General features: G+C 40.4%; 1 protein-coding gene across 2 annotated transcripts in view; it reads right to left on the bottom strand.

Moving 5' to 3' along the window:
- SPTAN1 (spectrin alpha, non-erythrocytic 1) overlaps positions 1-15726 on the bottom strand; it is a 45797-nt gene that overhangs the window by 15445 nt on the left and 14626 nt on the right. Inside the window, exons 9-34 of one of the 2 annotated variants that reach the window (XM_066562606.1) lie at positions 15416-15551; positions 14893-14994; positions 14530-14667; positions 14001-14111; positions 13471-13548; positions 13141-13296; positions 12594-12798; positions 12285-12466; positions 11765-12008; positions 11323-11445; positions 10400-10617; positions 9571-9663; positions 9099-9233; positions 8528-8676; positions 7112-7171; positions 4777-4975; positions 4102-4206; positions 3561-3584; positions 3175-3210; positions 2136-2183; positions 1724-1815; positions 1420-1564; positions 1126-1307; positions 878-977; positions 550-747; positions 281-427 (exon numbers count right to left, since the gene is read on the bottom strand). In XM_066562606.1, the coding sequence (XP_066418703.1) occupies positions 281-427; positions 550-747; positions 878-977; positions 1126-1307; positions 1420-1564; positions 1724-1815; positions 2136-2183; positions 3175-3210; positions 3561-3584; positions 4102-4206; positions 4777-4975; positions 7112-7171; positions 8528-8676; positions 9099-9233; positions 9571-9663; positions 10400-10617; positions 11323-11445; positions 11765-12008; positions 12285-12466; positions 12594-12798; positions 13141-13296; positions 13471-13548; positions 14001-14111; positions 14530-14667; positions 14893-14994; positions 15416-15551 (3406 nt within the window). The remainder of the gene's footprint in view (positions 1-280; positions 428-549; positions 748-877; positions 978-1125; positions 1308-1419; positions 1565-1723; positions 1816-2135; positions 2184-3174; positions 3211-3560; positions 3585-4101; positions 4207-4776; positions 4976-7111; positions 7172-8527; positions 8677-9098; positions 9234-9570; positions 9664-10399; positions 10618-11322; positions 11446-11764; positions 12009-12284; positions 12467-12593; positions 12799-13140; positions 13297-13470; positions 13549-14000; positions 14112-14529; positions 14668-14892; positions 14995-15415; positions 15552-15726) is intronic. The other variant, XM_066562607.1, reaches the window with a different exon arrangement.

Here is a 15726-nt window from a genome sequence, read left to right as displayed (position 1 = left end):
AAGAAATTTGAAATATACCCTTTTCTGCCACAAATAAAGGTAAAAAGTAATTTCAAATCAGTAGATTTACACAAATACTTGCCACTATTTCTACACTGTCTATAGGCAATGAAATACATCCTGATCTGCACAAGCTGCTTCTAAACTTCTGCAGCAAATTCCACATGGCTGAATATTCAGAATTGAACTTTAGAAGCCATACATAGCAGAACTCCTTTTGCTAATGATTCACATGAGAAAAAGGAAACTATTTTCACCTGACTTCAGCTACACTCCTCACCTGGACATTGATTGCTTTATCAAAATCTTCATGTTTCTTGATGAGTGCCTCCACACTGTCCAAGGAGTCTCCTTTATCCTCTGTATTTAAGAAAGCCTCCCGTGCAGCCATCCAGTTTTCAGCTTGTTCACAGTCCCGATGAAACAGCTGGGGAGAGAAAAATCCAAAGCATGACCAAGACAGCTCAAGAGCACTGTTATCACCATGAAATTGAAAACTTTTTAATGAAAAGAGGAATTGTTTTTCTTATCCAAACTGCAGCAGAGTACCTGTAGTTCCAGGCACTGGTCCAGCATCATTCTGCGCTGGACCCAGGCCTTCTCCAGGTCTGTCCGTTCTTGGTCCAGAATATCCAGTTTCTCCTTGATCTCTGGGCTGGCATAGTGTCCATGGGCAAGAAGCTGTTGTCCAAACTGTTCAAATGCCTGGAAAGTGCCAGCTCTTGCATCTATTTCTGTGCGGTGCTCCTGCGAGGGGCAGAGATGTGCTGCTCAATAACCAGAGCTAGAACTGATCTATTTTTGGAACTCTATTTGGAAAGTATCAGAAAAAAAGAAACATTTGTTGAAGTTTATGATACACTTATCTTTGACATACCTGGTGCCTTTCCAATAAAGCTTCAGCTCCAGTCACATCCTTTGCGAGTTCATCTGAGGAGACCAGGCCCCGGATCCCATTGATCCAAGACATGAGGTCCCTGTGAACACACAGTAATAGGGAATTGTTCCCTCCCTCCACTGAAATAAGTCACAACTGAACCCTTCACAGAAATATTCCTGTGGAACAATAAGCCAGGTGTACTCCACTAATAATAAACAATTTGAGAGGGGGAATCACATCCCTACCTGAAGTCACTGAGGAAACGCTGCAGGTCATGAGAATCTCCCAGCTTCTCCTTGCGCTGGTCAGCTCGTTTCCCCAGACTATTCCAAGCCTGGTTCAGCTCAGTGCATTTTTCTTGGAGATCTTCAGCAGATTCTGGGTGTGACTGGATTAGGCGCTGGGCAGTTTCACCAAGAGAATTCACCTAGGATAACAGAAAGGGAAATAAACACAGTGAAGACAGAGAGAACTGCTATAGTTCAATCATTTCTGGTAGATAAAAGGAAGTTTTTGAATTTTCTTCCTCAGAATCTCACCTTGTCTCCCAGAGCTGCCAAGTCTCTCTCAAAGCCTTCATGTTTGCGCTGCAGAGCCTGAACACTGGCCAGGTCATGCCCATAGTTGTCTGTATTTAATGCTTGATTCTTCTCCTCTATCCATTCTTTGGTTTCATCAGCATCTCTAATTTGGAGGAAGGAAAGGCAAAAAGAGAATTAAAAGACCACCCTCCTCCACTGAACAACCTGGGGAATGAATATGATTTGTTTAGAACAGGTCCTGCTGTATTTTAGAATTCTTGATTGAGAAAGCATTTGAGTTCAGACCAAAGAAACCCCTCACCTGTGGAACCTCTGGACCTCATGGGCACTGCCCAACAATTGGCTCCTCTCCTCTGCCAGCTGCTGCAGGGATCTCCAGCGCTCATTCAGCTCCTGGATGATGGAAGCAAAAAGTCAAGACTGGCCTTTCACTACAGGTAAAGGTTATTAAATTCTGCTTCATTCCAGAAGAATGCACAAATTCAGATAGCTTAGTTAAATAAAATAATTTGAGGGGTTTCTCCTGAGCTGTAAAATCAAATTATTTTATGTATATAAGATAGTGATCTAACGTGAGAAGCAAATGCTGTATATACTAATGCTTCTTTCAATAAATTGATTCAAAAGACTTTATAAAGCTTAATGAAAGACAAATCCTATGGAAAAGGATGTTCACAAGTTCTAAATAAGGTCAGAGAAAGTTGTGGAATTACCTTGATTGAGTTGAAGGTTGCCACAGTGTGTACCATCAAACGTGCAGACTGTGTGAAAAGGCAGAAATAAAAAATATAGCATTTAAGTCAAAAAGCACTACAGATGGAAAGAAAAGTCCTTAAAAAACCAAACAGAAACCACTAAGAAAGACAATGAAAGTAAATTACAAAAGCAATTAAGAATAATTGGCTGTAATTCCTAAGGTCTTATAGAGCAGAGTAAGAATAGTCAGAACTCACAAGTAAGCACTATCATGTTAGTGTGAACTGAAGCAAACAAATCTTAATGAGGACAAAGAGGAGGAAATTTAAAGGCAACATTCAATACATTTAGTAAAAACCCCCCAAATCTGTTTGCTAAGTTACTATAACACTCTTAGAATTCAATGTACATGTTTGTAATTTGCAAAAAAATACTTTAAAAGTCACCAGTTCCTGGCAACATGGTTGCATTTTCTGTCAAAATTTTGCATACTAACCTGTTTTCCCCACATTCTCACAGCTTAAAAGATGTACAAGCAGCTTTAAGTCTAACAGGGTGGATGCAAGACATAAAGCATGGGAATGAAATGCTAGGGAAAACACAGTGTTGGAGAATTTAAACAATATTTAAGATATTTTTGTGCTTTAGCAGGTGACAGCACTTCCATTGTAAGCCTCTAATGAATGGAAAAAGGCTTCTTCTAACTATTGTAGTAAATAAGCTGGAGATGACTAATGGGATACAGAATATTCCTTACTAAAGGAGTATTGACATAAATGGTTTTGACTTTGAGGAATAAAAACATTTTTGTTGTAGCAAGCAGAAAGCAAAGAACTCATGCAGAGTGAACAAGGGATTATTCAACATCTACTGCCCAGAAACTGGAAACCCTCACACTACAAGCTCAAAACTAAACAGAGTTTTGTAGCAGAGAGGTAGAAACCAGGCTGTTGAGAATTTCTATGGATTAGGAGAAGCAAATGGTCTAAAAAAAGATGATATGCTGTAATTTTTGTTTTATTTTCTTGTTGTGTGCTACTAAGCAATGACACCTACCTTCCAAGGAGAGGCTGTCTTAGAATCAGTTTCATCCTGTTTGAAAATGTGAAGAAACAGCTTTAAATACAAAGCAGAATCTAAAACTATCAGAATAAAGTAAAAAAATCTTGAAAATATCTGTGTTCATTCCTTAACAGAGTAAGTACATTTTTTTATGCAAGTGTTTGTATCAGTTTGGGTTATGCTGCTTGCTTTGATCTGTGATGTGGGGCAAGACACTCAGGAAATAAAGCGATCATAGATAAGATAAACTTTGAATGTCTATTCAAAGTCATTAGTGAGTTCCATCATGGAAATGAACTACAATTATGGCTGAACTTCTCCTTGTACATCCCAAACCTGTTACAATTGCCACTCCACCCACCTCAGAAATCAACACTTACCCTGGGCATCATCCCATAGACTTCCTGCAAAGGAGACAGGACAAAGAATTTGTTATTTTCCAACAGAAAAAAATATTTTTTCCAACACATACTTAGTTGGCACAGGATAAGATTATTTATAGCACAAGGATGTAAAAAGCTGGCAAAAAAACCCCAAACCAAAACAGAAAACCCACAAATGCCCTCCACTCTGAATTTCACTCTACTTTATTTTTCTTTTTCCTTAGCATTCCTCACCCATCTTCCTGCAAATACTAAATGCTAAATTTCAAATTTATATGAAGCAAAGTTAATGCATGGATTCTCCATGACTTTTAATATTATTGTAGACTTTCCATTCCTAAAAAACGAAAGGAAAAAGCTCTAGATGCTGGTGCAATTTGCTCTAGCATTATTACGGAATATAATTCTAAATGTCTTCTTGGGATGGCCACACTAGAAAACAGCCTGAATCTTGCAATGCCAGGCAAAGATATCAGACAAAAGAAAGGAGGAAAATATTTTGCTTCTTAGATTAGAATAAGGCAGAGAAAAAGAGCACCTGTTGCTGTACTGCTTGTACTTCATCTGCCATCAGCCCTTCTGACTCCAGGTCCTTGGCAACCTTGTTTATATCCTTCAGGCGTGACTCGTTGGCCTTGAGATCCTACAGAGAACAGGGAAATATCCCAGCATTAAAATTCACCCAAGCAGAACACGTGGAACAAGGTGGCTCCCCAGGAGAGCCCAGTGTGTGAACAGCAGGAATTGAGCACAGTGACCCTGAATTCCCAGACAGCCTTGCCAAGGAATTCCAGCTGCCAGATTTTTTTTTCCACCCATATCTCAGGGAAATAACTCTACAGATGGAAACCAAATGCATCTTCCCTTTCAATAGGAACAACTTAGCTGAAGGTTATGCTTTACACAAACTGAAATTCCTCCAAAGCTTGGCAGACTTTACTGCAAAGTGTTGAAAGAGAATTTCAGCCCTCTGGGAGCTGAGAAGCATGGAACAACCTGGGGAATGTAATCAAACTGAAGACACTTTAATATGGGATTCTCTATCCTCACAAAATAAAATTTAAAAATTTATATATACCTTCTATGGACCTTTTATGCCCAATCAAAGCCATATTTCCTACTCAGCTATGAAGAATTGTCATGGACACATGATCAGAGAGCCTGAAGGGAAAGGCCAAGATTAACACACACATTATGCAGCATCACCACATACCTTCTGAAAATCATCAAATTTCTTCTGCAGAACTTCCACCTGCTCCAGATCAGCCCCCACTTCCTCACTGGTGAGTGCTGCTTCCTTCTCATTGATCCACTGCTGGAGCTCGTTGGCTTCACGGAAAAGCATGAACTTCTTGCAGCTTTTTTCCAACATGCCTTTACGTTTTTCTCCCAGTTCCAGGAGAGAGTGATACCTGGGACAAGCAGGAAAGGAAAGCAGGGAACAATCAGATGGAACTGAATCCAATCACAGGAATTTCCTAAGTACTGGAGTCCCCAAAAATGGGGAATCCCTGAATTTATGCCCTGTTCCACTACAGGATGAGCTACTCATGTGCAGTTGGAAATGAAGACTGTCCATGTCTCTCCTCCACATGGATTGCACACCAAAATGAGAATTCTCACATGCAACACCTCACTGGGCAAATACAAACCCAAATCACAGCCTAGACTGGGGTAGGCTCTTAAACCACATTATCAGTGCAGGGCAGGAATGACTCCATAGGCTCTTGCTTGCCAAGGGATATTTTCCTAGAGTACACCAAGTTTGCCATCAGGTTATGAAAATCCACCAGCCTCAGGACATAAACATCTTCACTTCACCAGCCATTTTCCAGGGCAAAATCTGCTGAATGTTTAAGCAAGGTGTGAATCTTTGATAACACACCTATATTCAACTGGGAAATCCATGAAACTCATTTCATGTATGCTTTTTCTATCTGTGGAATTCTCAACATCAGTGATATAACTCCTCCTTTACATTAGAACAGACACAAAATGAAACCTCAAAAATCTTTAAATTGGTCTGCACAGGTAAATAAACCTCTTAAAACCAGCCAGTTATTTAAAATCATCTTGTAATCAACTAGACATAGATGATCCTACAAGAACTTTTGCTATTGCTGAAAAAAGCCAAGAGCAGTTTTGCAGTCACTGATACTGAATCACAAACCTCTCTAGCAATGCATAATGCCTGTTTTTTAAAATCCTGCATTCAGAAAAAACACACTCTTAATACTCATTTTTACTTTAAGTCCTCCAGAAGATGAGATATTTTAGCTGCATCTGGAAGGGTTTTTATGTCCTGAATCAGTTTGGACATTGGTCTACCACAGTGATCAACAGCAGCAATAGATTCTCATTATTAAGCACATTCCTTCTGATGTTATTAAATCAAATAATACCAGACACTGCTGAGGTACCTGCAGGGCCTCAAATGGGGATGTTTTCATTTCCCACCCTGAAGCACAAGGGCACAGACTGAGCAGTTACAACCTCCCAGCCTGAGGAGTTCAATCCTGCACCATTTTCCTAACCAACAGCTCAGAGATGACAAAGTCTCTTCCAAAAAATCCTCAGTATCCTGGGCTGTAATATCTATATTACCAAACTGATAAATCAGCTCTCCTTCCATGGAAGCAGGGACTTTGTGGCTTCCTGTTTGCTGTAGTTTAAGAGTGGGCAGAAAGGAACTAGGAATCTTTCATATTGGATTTAAATAGAAACTTTCTAGCCTGACTCGAAGCCTGCCCTAACTGCAGCTGTTTGCCTCAGCAAACAGCATTAGGTATTAAGTACTCGTAAAGCTCATAGAGGATTTGGGGCAAAACTCTTTCAGAAGCAAACCTAACCTCAGAGCTGCTTTGCAACACTTGAGAGATTTACATAAAAGTGTCACTTTTAATTTTCAAGAAATATATTTGCTATGACAAGCCAGGCACAGCCAATGAACACTGTGGCTTTGGATTTCCCAGCAACCTCCACCAGTATAATGCAAACTTGATATCTTTTCCAGGAGACACGAACACAGGTTTCAAAATTTAGTTAATGTTAAAATGAAAGAATAATCACCCTATATAAATAATGGTTTTTGAGCACCCAGCATGAATGTTACTTTACATGACAAACCATGACAGCCCCATCCTTCCTAAACTCTTAAGACATTCAGATGTCATGCAATACTTGGTAGATGTATTTTATATATATTTATATAAACAAGGTAATATTTCCATCTGCACCTCAGAAAATGCAGGAGATGCTTTTTAAGGAAAACAGTCCAGATAGCCCTAAAACCTCTTTGTAAGCAAAACCAGTGTGATGGAATAAACATGAACCAATCCAGCAGCACAGAGGTGCCCAGCAAGATAAGCAGCTGCTTGTGAGGAACAGAGGAAACACAGACCACCACATTCATCTAAACTAATCCTCCTTGCAGAAATGGCCTCCTTCACATCTCTTTGGAGCAGCATTCCCAGAGAAAGAAACAAAGGGAGGATGAGCAGTGACAGTGTGGAGACAGCATGGTTTAGGAAAGGGCTAATCCTACTCACAGTTCTTCGACCTGTTTCATACGCAGAGAGACACTGCCGACCTCCTTAGTAATGAGAGTCCTGCACAGACAGGGAGCACAGCAAATGCATGCGAAAAATTAGTCAGATTAACAAAAATAATGAAAGCAGCAGCTCCATCCATGGCTGGTCTGTGGTAGGAGATGGGTAAGAGTTCACATTTAAATGGAGAAAATTAGGAGTTGTTCAGAAGCAAAGCAAATCAGATCAAGAGTACAATTCATGTAAGGAAACCTCAGCAGTACAGTTGAGCTCTCTCTGTAAGGTCTCCTCATTTCCTCATTATTGTGCCATGGGATTAGAAACTAAAAGGTGGTCCCCTCTCCTTGGCTCTAAAATAAGGCACCCTGTTCTAGTTACTAAAGGCCATATGCAAACCCATGAAGGGATATTGATAGAAATTGGAGGAATATTCAATAATGATATTATTAAAATCCTCACCAATGTGCCACAATTCTCCAGCATTTTTTCTTCCTGCTGGTAAAAAGGTTTTTTGTTATGGGTTGGTGGGGTTTTTTTGTGTGATTTATTTTAATTCTAGAGCTAATGCCAGTAATTATTGCATGGCACTGTAATAACTGATGACTCAACACAACTGAGTGGGAAGAAATTCTCACACAGAACGACAGCGTAGCTGTGCAAACAGATGGGAGTACACAGAAAACTTTCAGCTTCAGCTTTCAAGTGGCTTGATAAGAGGGGCTAGCACTCACAGCTATCACCCACAGCCCTTGCTTGAATTAATCTCCAGCCACCATGTGCTTTAAGAAGGTCATTACTAAGCAGCCTTGCAGTTTTCTGTTTGAAATGATATGCTGCTCTTTTAAAAAAGATTATCAAAATTGAAAAAAAAAAAGAAGGGGGGGGACACATTTTAGCTCCTATAGTGACAACAAATATTGGCACCACATTTTGGAAAAAAAAGTGATGAGGTAGAAGCAAAGTAGCCCCAGCTCATAAGGAGGGCACCTTCAGAGGCAGCCCTGTATAGGGAGAGCACTGTACTTAATGGAATCAAATTTAAGAAAGCTTTTCAAAACAGATCACACGTTAAGAAGTGACAACTACATATACAGGAGTTGCTTAGGACATATATAATTCACAAACAAGTTAAGTAGTTAAGTACAACAACAAAAGGAACACAAAATACTCAAGTCAGACAGTAAGTTGAGCTCTAGTGTCATGAGTTTAACGGTTAAAAATGGGAAAGGCAACAAGAAAATCTAGAGTGGGAATAAAGCAACTGAAGCCGGTGCCTCTGGCAAAGGAGTCCCTTGTTTTGCTCCAATTAATTACTCCCTAGGGTAAGAAGCATTAACCTAAGCTGGTGGCAATCTGTGAAGCAAAGGCCAAGCCAGCTGATGCTGGCAGTGTCACATCTCATCAGTTGGAGCTTACTGGTTGTCGATCTGCTCCTGGCGCAGCGCGATGCTGCCCTGCTCCTCCAGGAGGTTCTCTCGGGATGCAGACTGGGCAGGATCCAGTTTCTTCACGTAGGCAGCAGGTACAAATCCCTGACGGTCATTGACCTCCACCTTCCACCAGTCCTGGAAGTAAAAATTCACAAAGCAATCACTGTGAGGATATCATCAAGCACAAAGAATGCTGGGCAACTGAATGCTGCAAATCAGAGACTTCTGTTAACACAAGGAAACCAGTGATGCTCTCAACAGTTTGCTCTTGTTATGGAGATCATTTCAAACAAAAGAGTCGTTTGAAGATGGAGATCTTACTCCCATGTCTCCCTTTGTATTTGGCCAAAAGTTCCTCCACATCAGGGAATTAAAGTTCTCACAGACATGTGCCCTGTCTTGGAAAAGTTGGCAGCTGTAGAGGAGTGATGGAAAGGAAGTGAAGAAGTTCAGCTGAAGTGCTGATTGAGGACATGGGCTAAATGTGCCAAAACCAAACAAAACATACAGCACTGAGGGAGCCAAGCAGGGCAGCAAAGCAGGAGGCCAGAACCCACCTTGTTGGTGCTGTTGAGTAAGGTGAGGATATCTCCTTTCTTCATTGTCACCTCCCGGGGACTCTTCTCCTGGTAATCATAGAGGGCCAGAACGAGCTCTTTTCCAGTTTCATCATCTGTGGGAGCAACTTGTTGCTAAAAAAAAAAAAAAAAAGCACAAGAAAAAATGAGCTTTTCCATGTCTATTATAATCAATGCTGTTGTCCTAGAATAGACTTCAGCCATAGTTAAACCTACTGTAGAGTCAGTTTAGGTGCTGTCTAGGCTCAAACCCTGAAAGCCACCACATTAGATTGTTTTCCTTCAAAACAATACAGCTGTCTTATGATTATAAAAACAGACTGCTAATTTTTTTGAGAAAAATCAAGCACAGTCTGCAATAACCTCTCAAAACCAACAACTCTTATTGAGCTTTGTTTTTACCTTTTGCTGCCCCATGAATTTTAGGTACATGATTGGCATCTTTCCTTACCCTGCATGACTGGGCCTGTTCCCTCAATGCCTGGATGCTGCTGCCATAAGCAGAGAGATCAGACATCAAAGCTTCGTGTTTCTTCAGAAGAGCCTGAAAGTGGATGATAATAACAACATGCACACCTTGCCATTTTACAAATATGCCTCTGCTTCAAATATATACTTTGACTCCATACAAAGGGAATGTGGGTTTTTCAGAGCTGCCAGCCTTGTGACTCTCATGGGAATAATCCCTTCTATTTATTCACAGGCTAGATAGTGGGCCTAATGCTTCTGGTGCTCTGCCTCTACCTTATCTCAGCAACATTCTTTTGTTCTGACCAGAAATAACTATTTCCAGAGTGATATGGGTAAGTTTAAAGTGTGCCTTTAAACTGCACTTAATGTTGATAAAATGTCAGTCAGCACTGCCTGGGATGTGGTGTTTGACTGCAGGATGATATCAATAAAACAAATCCAGACAAAAAAAAATTACTTCCAGGCTAATGAACTGCTGAAAACCAGACTCATACTGAAATGCTCATCCCATGAGAAATTTGCTGATATTATTTTCATTATACTTAAAAAAACAAAACCCTGTAAAAGAGTACATACAGAGGTAAAGCTTCCTCACAGTTGGTTTAATATACTGAGCAGCAGAATTTCACATAGTTGCAACAGCAACTAAGACACAGGAAAATATGTCATCTTTTGAGTAAGAGCCAAAATCTTGCTTGATGCAAGAATCCGCCCTCAAGAATCCTGAAATTATCACAGCTCATTTTTTACCATTGGACAAATCCTCACTGTACTTATGCAAAATTGATTTAAACAAGAATCTCAAATACCTCAGCAGAGTCTTCATCTTTCCCATAGTCTGTACTCCCTACAATGGGCTCCTTTTCCCTCATCCAGGATTCAGCCTCATTAGCATCAGCAAAGTACTGCTGAGCCTGCAGGGAATCCTCCAGGTCCTGCCGACGCTGAGATGCTTTGGCTTTCAGAGAGTCCCACTTCTGGTTTAGCTCGTTCAGTTTGATTTTCACATCCTCAGCTGCAAAATGTCCTATGGAACAGAAGGAGAGGGAACTGAAGGACTTCAGCAGACAGAAGCAATAGACATTAGAAGATTACTTATAATTCTTCAAGGTCAAAAAGTCAGACCAATTTAAAGCCTATTTAGACTAGAATTATAAAAACATAACTCAGCTGTCCTTTTGCCCCAGACTGGAAAACACAACCTGCAAATCAAGCTGTACCAGCATATCTTAATCAATAGGAATAAAATGAGACACATCATAACATTTCTCAATGATGAAACAGAAAAGGTCATCTCTTTACAGAGTTCTGGCAGCAGACAAATATTATTTCAGACCTGCAGGATTTTTTGTAAAATTTTCATGTTAAAAACACCCAGTCAAAAATAAAGACAGCTATTTATTTAAAAGCAAGAATTACTGTCTTTGTAAAGAATTTTCTCTCATGATTATATACCTCAGATAGAGCCCTTTCACAGATTTAATTATAGAGACTAAATACAATAGGCACAAAATTGTTAAATAACTGTTCATCAAGAGTAGACAGAGATCTGTCAAAATTAGGACAGGTTCCCATCTAGGAACCTATTTTTATTTTCAGGTGAAAGGATGACCAGGAGTTCATCCTGATAGCAGGTACCTGCTTATTTTCAGGCTAAAATCAGGCAGTAATTCTTAACTGTGCTGGGACAGAGAACAAAAGACTGCCAGAGTTAAAAAATATTGAGACATACCTTCTTCCACCATAGCATTTCCCTTCTGTGTGACTGCTTTAATGCGAGGCTCATGGCCTGCAATTTCTGCCTGCAAAGCCTGGTGCTTCTTTAACAGATTCTGGACACCAATTAAGTCCTTGCCTGAAAGATACAAAATAATTGATCAGCAAAATCAGAGAAACTAAATGAAACAAAAATTTCAAGGCAGCTGCAGCCAGCAATACACAAACTTGCACAGGGAGAACTCTAACAATGAGGACAGAGTAGTATGGAAACTATGTTACCACTGCAATTATATAAGCAACATAACAGAGACCCAGGGGCAATGGCAAATCTGTAACTCTGGGCAATGTTAATTACACCTAACGGCTCTGAAATTTTCAGAGAATGTTCTATCAAGATACAATTTATAAAGAGCAATTCTGACATCTGAATCCTAGAGATCCCAGGATGGACCAACCTCGGTTTGTTGAAGCTGCAATAGGTTCTTTTTCCCTAATCCAGGTCTCCTCATCCTCAATGTCACGGAAAAGCTGCTGCAGGCGAAGAGAATCTGCGAGTTTCTGCTTGCGAGCTACCATGGGGTCCTTCAGGGCTTCATAACGAGCCACTAAAGCTTCTTGTTTCTTCTTGATATTGTCAGCATCAAAGTGCCCAGCCTCCTGGAACTGGCGTGCCTGGATGGTAATGCCATCTATCCGATCCTAAAATTGATCAGCAGCACCATTAGGTCAGAACTTCTGTGAGGTGGCTGCAGTGACTGAGAAGCTCATTTCTATTAAAGTTATAGAGATATTATTTTAGAGACATACAAGTTATGTTTTAGTTCAAAATAATTGCTGATAAGCAAACTGTAAAACCCAAAGTTAAAAAAAATTATAAAACCCAGGCCTGCTAAGGTCTCTGAATGAGCATATCTGAACATACCATCTTTTGAGTGAGCAGATCTGAAAAGGCAGGAATAAAAATTATTTCCTTACCTGATGGGCAGCAACATCTGCCTCTAGCAGTGCGTGTTTCTTCTGAAGATTCTGAACATTAGTAAGATCTTTTCCATAATCATCAGAAGCCAAGTGTCCTTCTACTTCATACAGCCAGAGCTCAATGTCCTCCACATTGCGATTAAATTGCTGCTGCTGATTGGCTTCTCGCAGTTTTATACCTGAGAGGGACAGGCAAGAGGAGAACAGGACAGCTAAGTCAAGTGGAAACTGAAGTTAACTCATTTCCTGTCTTCTCCCAGCTAAACTCTCTAGAAATTTGCCCCTATTCTTCTGAGCTAGTCATACCTTTGAGCTCAGTGGCCTCCAGAAGTTTCTTCCACAAGCTGATGACTTCATTCATGCGAGCTGCCACCTCATCGGACGCGTAGTGCTTGACATCAATGAGCTTCTGGCCAGCCTTCTCCAGGGCATCGATCCGGCTCTGGTTGGCAGACAGCTCTGCTTCAAAAGCCTGGTGTTTCTGAACTTTACCTTGCAAGTTTGATGGATCCTACAGATGAAGAAAGAAATAGAACATTTCAATGCAAAACCAGTACCCAATGATCTCTGAAGAATTTTTGCAATTGGACTACGTTCATAGACATGCCATGGTGTAATCAGAGGATCTGGTACCAAAAATATGCCTTAAATCAGAATTCTTAAGCTATTGGACAGGCACAATTACTACATGATGGGAAAATGCCTCTTGGGGTCAGGAAGAAATTACACAATTCCTCCTGTTGCCATTAATACCACTAACTATCAGCAACATGGTAGCTGATGTTGCTTCGTGTCAGACTGATTAAGCCTGGTACTGCCTTAAAAGCATTCTACCATTCATCTTTGTGTTTACCTTGTAGGCCTCATCAGTTGCAGTTTTCATCTTTTCATTAACCCAGCTCTTGAGCTCATCAGAATCTCGGAAAAACTGCTGCAGATGGAAAGAATCTGCCAGCTGAGCACGGCGGCGCATGGCTCTCTCATGAAGGGCATTTCGGCGGCTCAGCAGCTGAAACAAGAAGAAAGGAAAAGGTTTTTAAATTCTTGAAGCTTGTAAGAACCATCACTGTATCCCTCCTGGGACAACTCCACTGACTTATCCTATATTGAAGTCAAACCATGTAAAATAATAAAGCAGAACAAGATTTAACGCCTACAGTCCAAATGTATTTTGGATACTTACAGCATCTCTGCGTGTAGCAACATCATCCATGGCATAGTGGTTATTCTGAATCAACTTAGTAGCAAACTCATCTAATGCCTAGAGGGAAAACAAGTTTCCATTTATTTGGTGTATAGAAATTGCTTGTGCAAATTTGCTTAGTATATCAATTCCCCAAAGTTTATCACAGTAAAACTGGCAGAAAGCCATTAGCAGATCTGTCCTTACACCCTTTTCTCTCTGTATCCTCATCCTCTCCATGTGGAAGAGTGCAGTTTTTTGACAAATATTCATCCACCTGGTGCTGGTATGATAAGGATGCACCAGATTACCTGGCTCTGAGACAGAAATCAAGCCCTATCCCATGCTTTTTCCACTCTTTTCCATTTTAGAGACAATACCTGTTATTTAGAGCTAATACATCACACATTAGAGAAGATCATTCTGCAAAGCAAACCCCATCCTTTACCAGCAGTGTCTCCTCCCCAGTGAATAAATGCCCTCGTTTCACTTCCTGTCCATTTAGTGATGGCCTAATGTCAATGTCTTACTGTGATTTTCTCCTCTTGGGCACTTAGGGATTTCTCAAAATCTTCATGCTTCTTTAGAAGAGCCTCCACACTGTCCAGAGAATCACCAAGGTCTTCATTCAGCAGAAAAGCCTGAAGTAAGGACACAAACACATTTTTATGTTTCCATACTCAGCTGCTCTAAGTGAGCTCAAGCACAGCCAGGGATATTTCCTGCCATATATTACTGAAAGGTAAAGATGGCATGGTGTTTGCTTTATGCTTCTGACAGCCAATAATTCTTTTTAGCTTCTTATTCAACCAGCATTTTACAAGAGTTAATACACAAAAGCCACATCAAGCCCACTCGTCACAGCTCATAGTTTCAGCATTAGATGGAAACAGCCATTGCACCATTTCAGGCAGTCAGATAAATAACTCTGCACAGCACCCACTCACTTGTGGGTGTTCATGGCACTGCCAGCAGGTAACACCAATTGCTTGGGCTTACAAAAATCTACCCAGAAATTCAGGTCCACCATATCTGGAGAATTCAAAGATATGCACTCACTTCTTGTTTGCTCATCCAGTTGTCAACTTGTTCAGTGTCTCTGTAGAAAAGCTGCAGGTCCATGCACTGCTCATACTGCTGCCTGCGGAGCTCCCACAGTTCCAGCAAGGCAGACCTTTCATCTGAGAGGATGGTCAGCTAATTGGTTGGGAAGAGGAATGTATAATAATTTTATTTAACACTCTAGTTCATTTCCATCTCAATGTAAAATCAAATTGTCATCTAAGAAGTGGTTAGCACTGAATTGAAAATGACCTCCTGTGGAAACAATGAAATCTCCAGTTCCTGATGAAAATCCTTTTAAATTAAGGGACACAGAAGAAAGAGACTAAATTCTTCTAGGAGCTCTTGCTCTCAACTTACCTTTTCTTTGACTTCATCAGAAGCATAGTGCCCAGCAGAGAGCAAAGCCTGGCCTGACTCATCAGCAGATTTGAAGCTGTCTTCATGGGCATCTATTTCTCCCTATGGAAGGAGAGGTGAAAAAGCTGTTACCAAAATTTATCTTAGCACAGAGTCTCAGAATTACCTTACAATGCATGTAAGGTAGGTATAAATTTCTACATTAAAATGAAACTAAAAGTTCATTTGAACTGTATTCTTTCTGCTTAATTATAGGAATTCCTCATGATGGAGAATGAAACAATCATTAGTCCAACTGGCTACTATCAGGCCTATTTTTTTTTTAATATTATCATAAGCATTCTTAAACACTTAGTATCTATCTGCCATCTAGAAACAATTTGAGAATATTAAATCAAGACAGCAATCTAGTACAGTGTCTGTTGCACGATCAAAGCATTCCAGTGCTACAACACTGACTCAGACTGTGTTAGACACACAAATCAGAGGGCTGCTGACTGGATTTTCTGTATAACCACTCTACCTTATGTTCCTGATGTCTGTCTAGAAGGGCTTCTGCCCCAGCCACATCATTGGCAAGTTCATCAGCATTGATCAGAGCCTTCATCTCAGTCACCCAGCTGGTGAGGTCTCGGAAGTCTGCGAGAAAGCGCTGCAGCCTTATGTAAGCAAAGCAAAAAATGATTAGGAATAATTAATTTGCAGAGTTTCTCTCCCCTTTCCCCAAAGAAAGGGTTATAAACATAAAAGCTGTTCTTTAGATACAAATAAAACAACACAAAAATCTGCTCAGAATATTAAATTACTAAATATGCTTTCAATCAAAAAGGAAGT

This window comes from Molothrus aeneus, chromosome 19 (assembly GCF_037042795.1).
Source record: "Molothrus aeneus isolate 106 chromosome 19, BPBGC_Maene_1.0, whole genome shotgun sequence".
Taxonomy (NCBI): domain Eukaryota; kingdom Metazoa; phylum Chordata; class Aves; order Passeriformes; family Icteridae; genus Molothrus; species Molothrus aeneus.
This window is presented reverse-complemented; position numbering and strand designations above follow the sequence as displayed.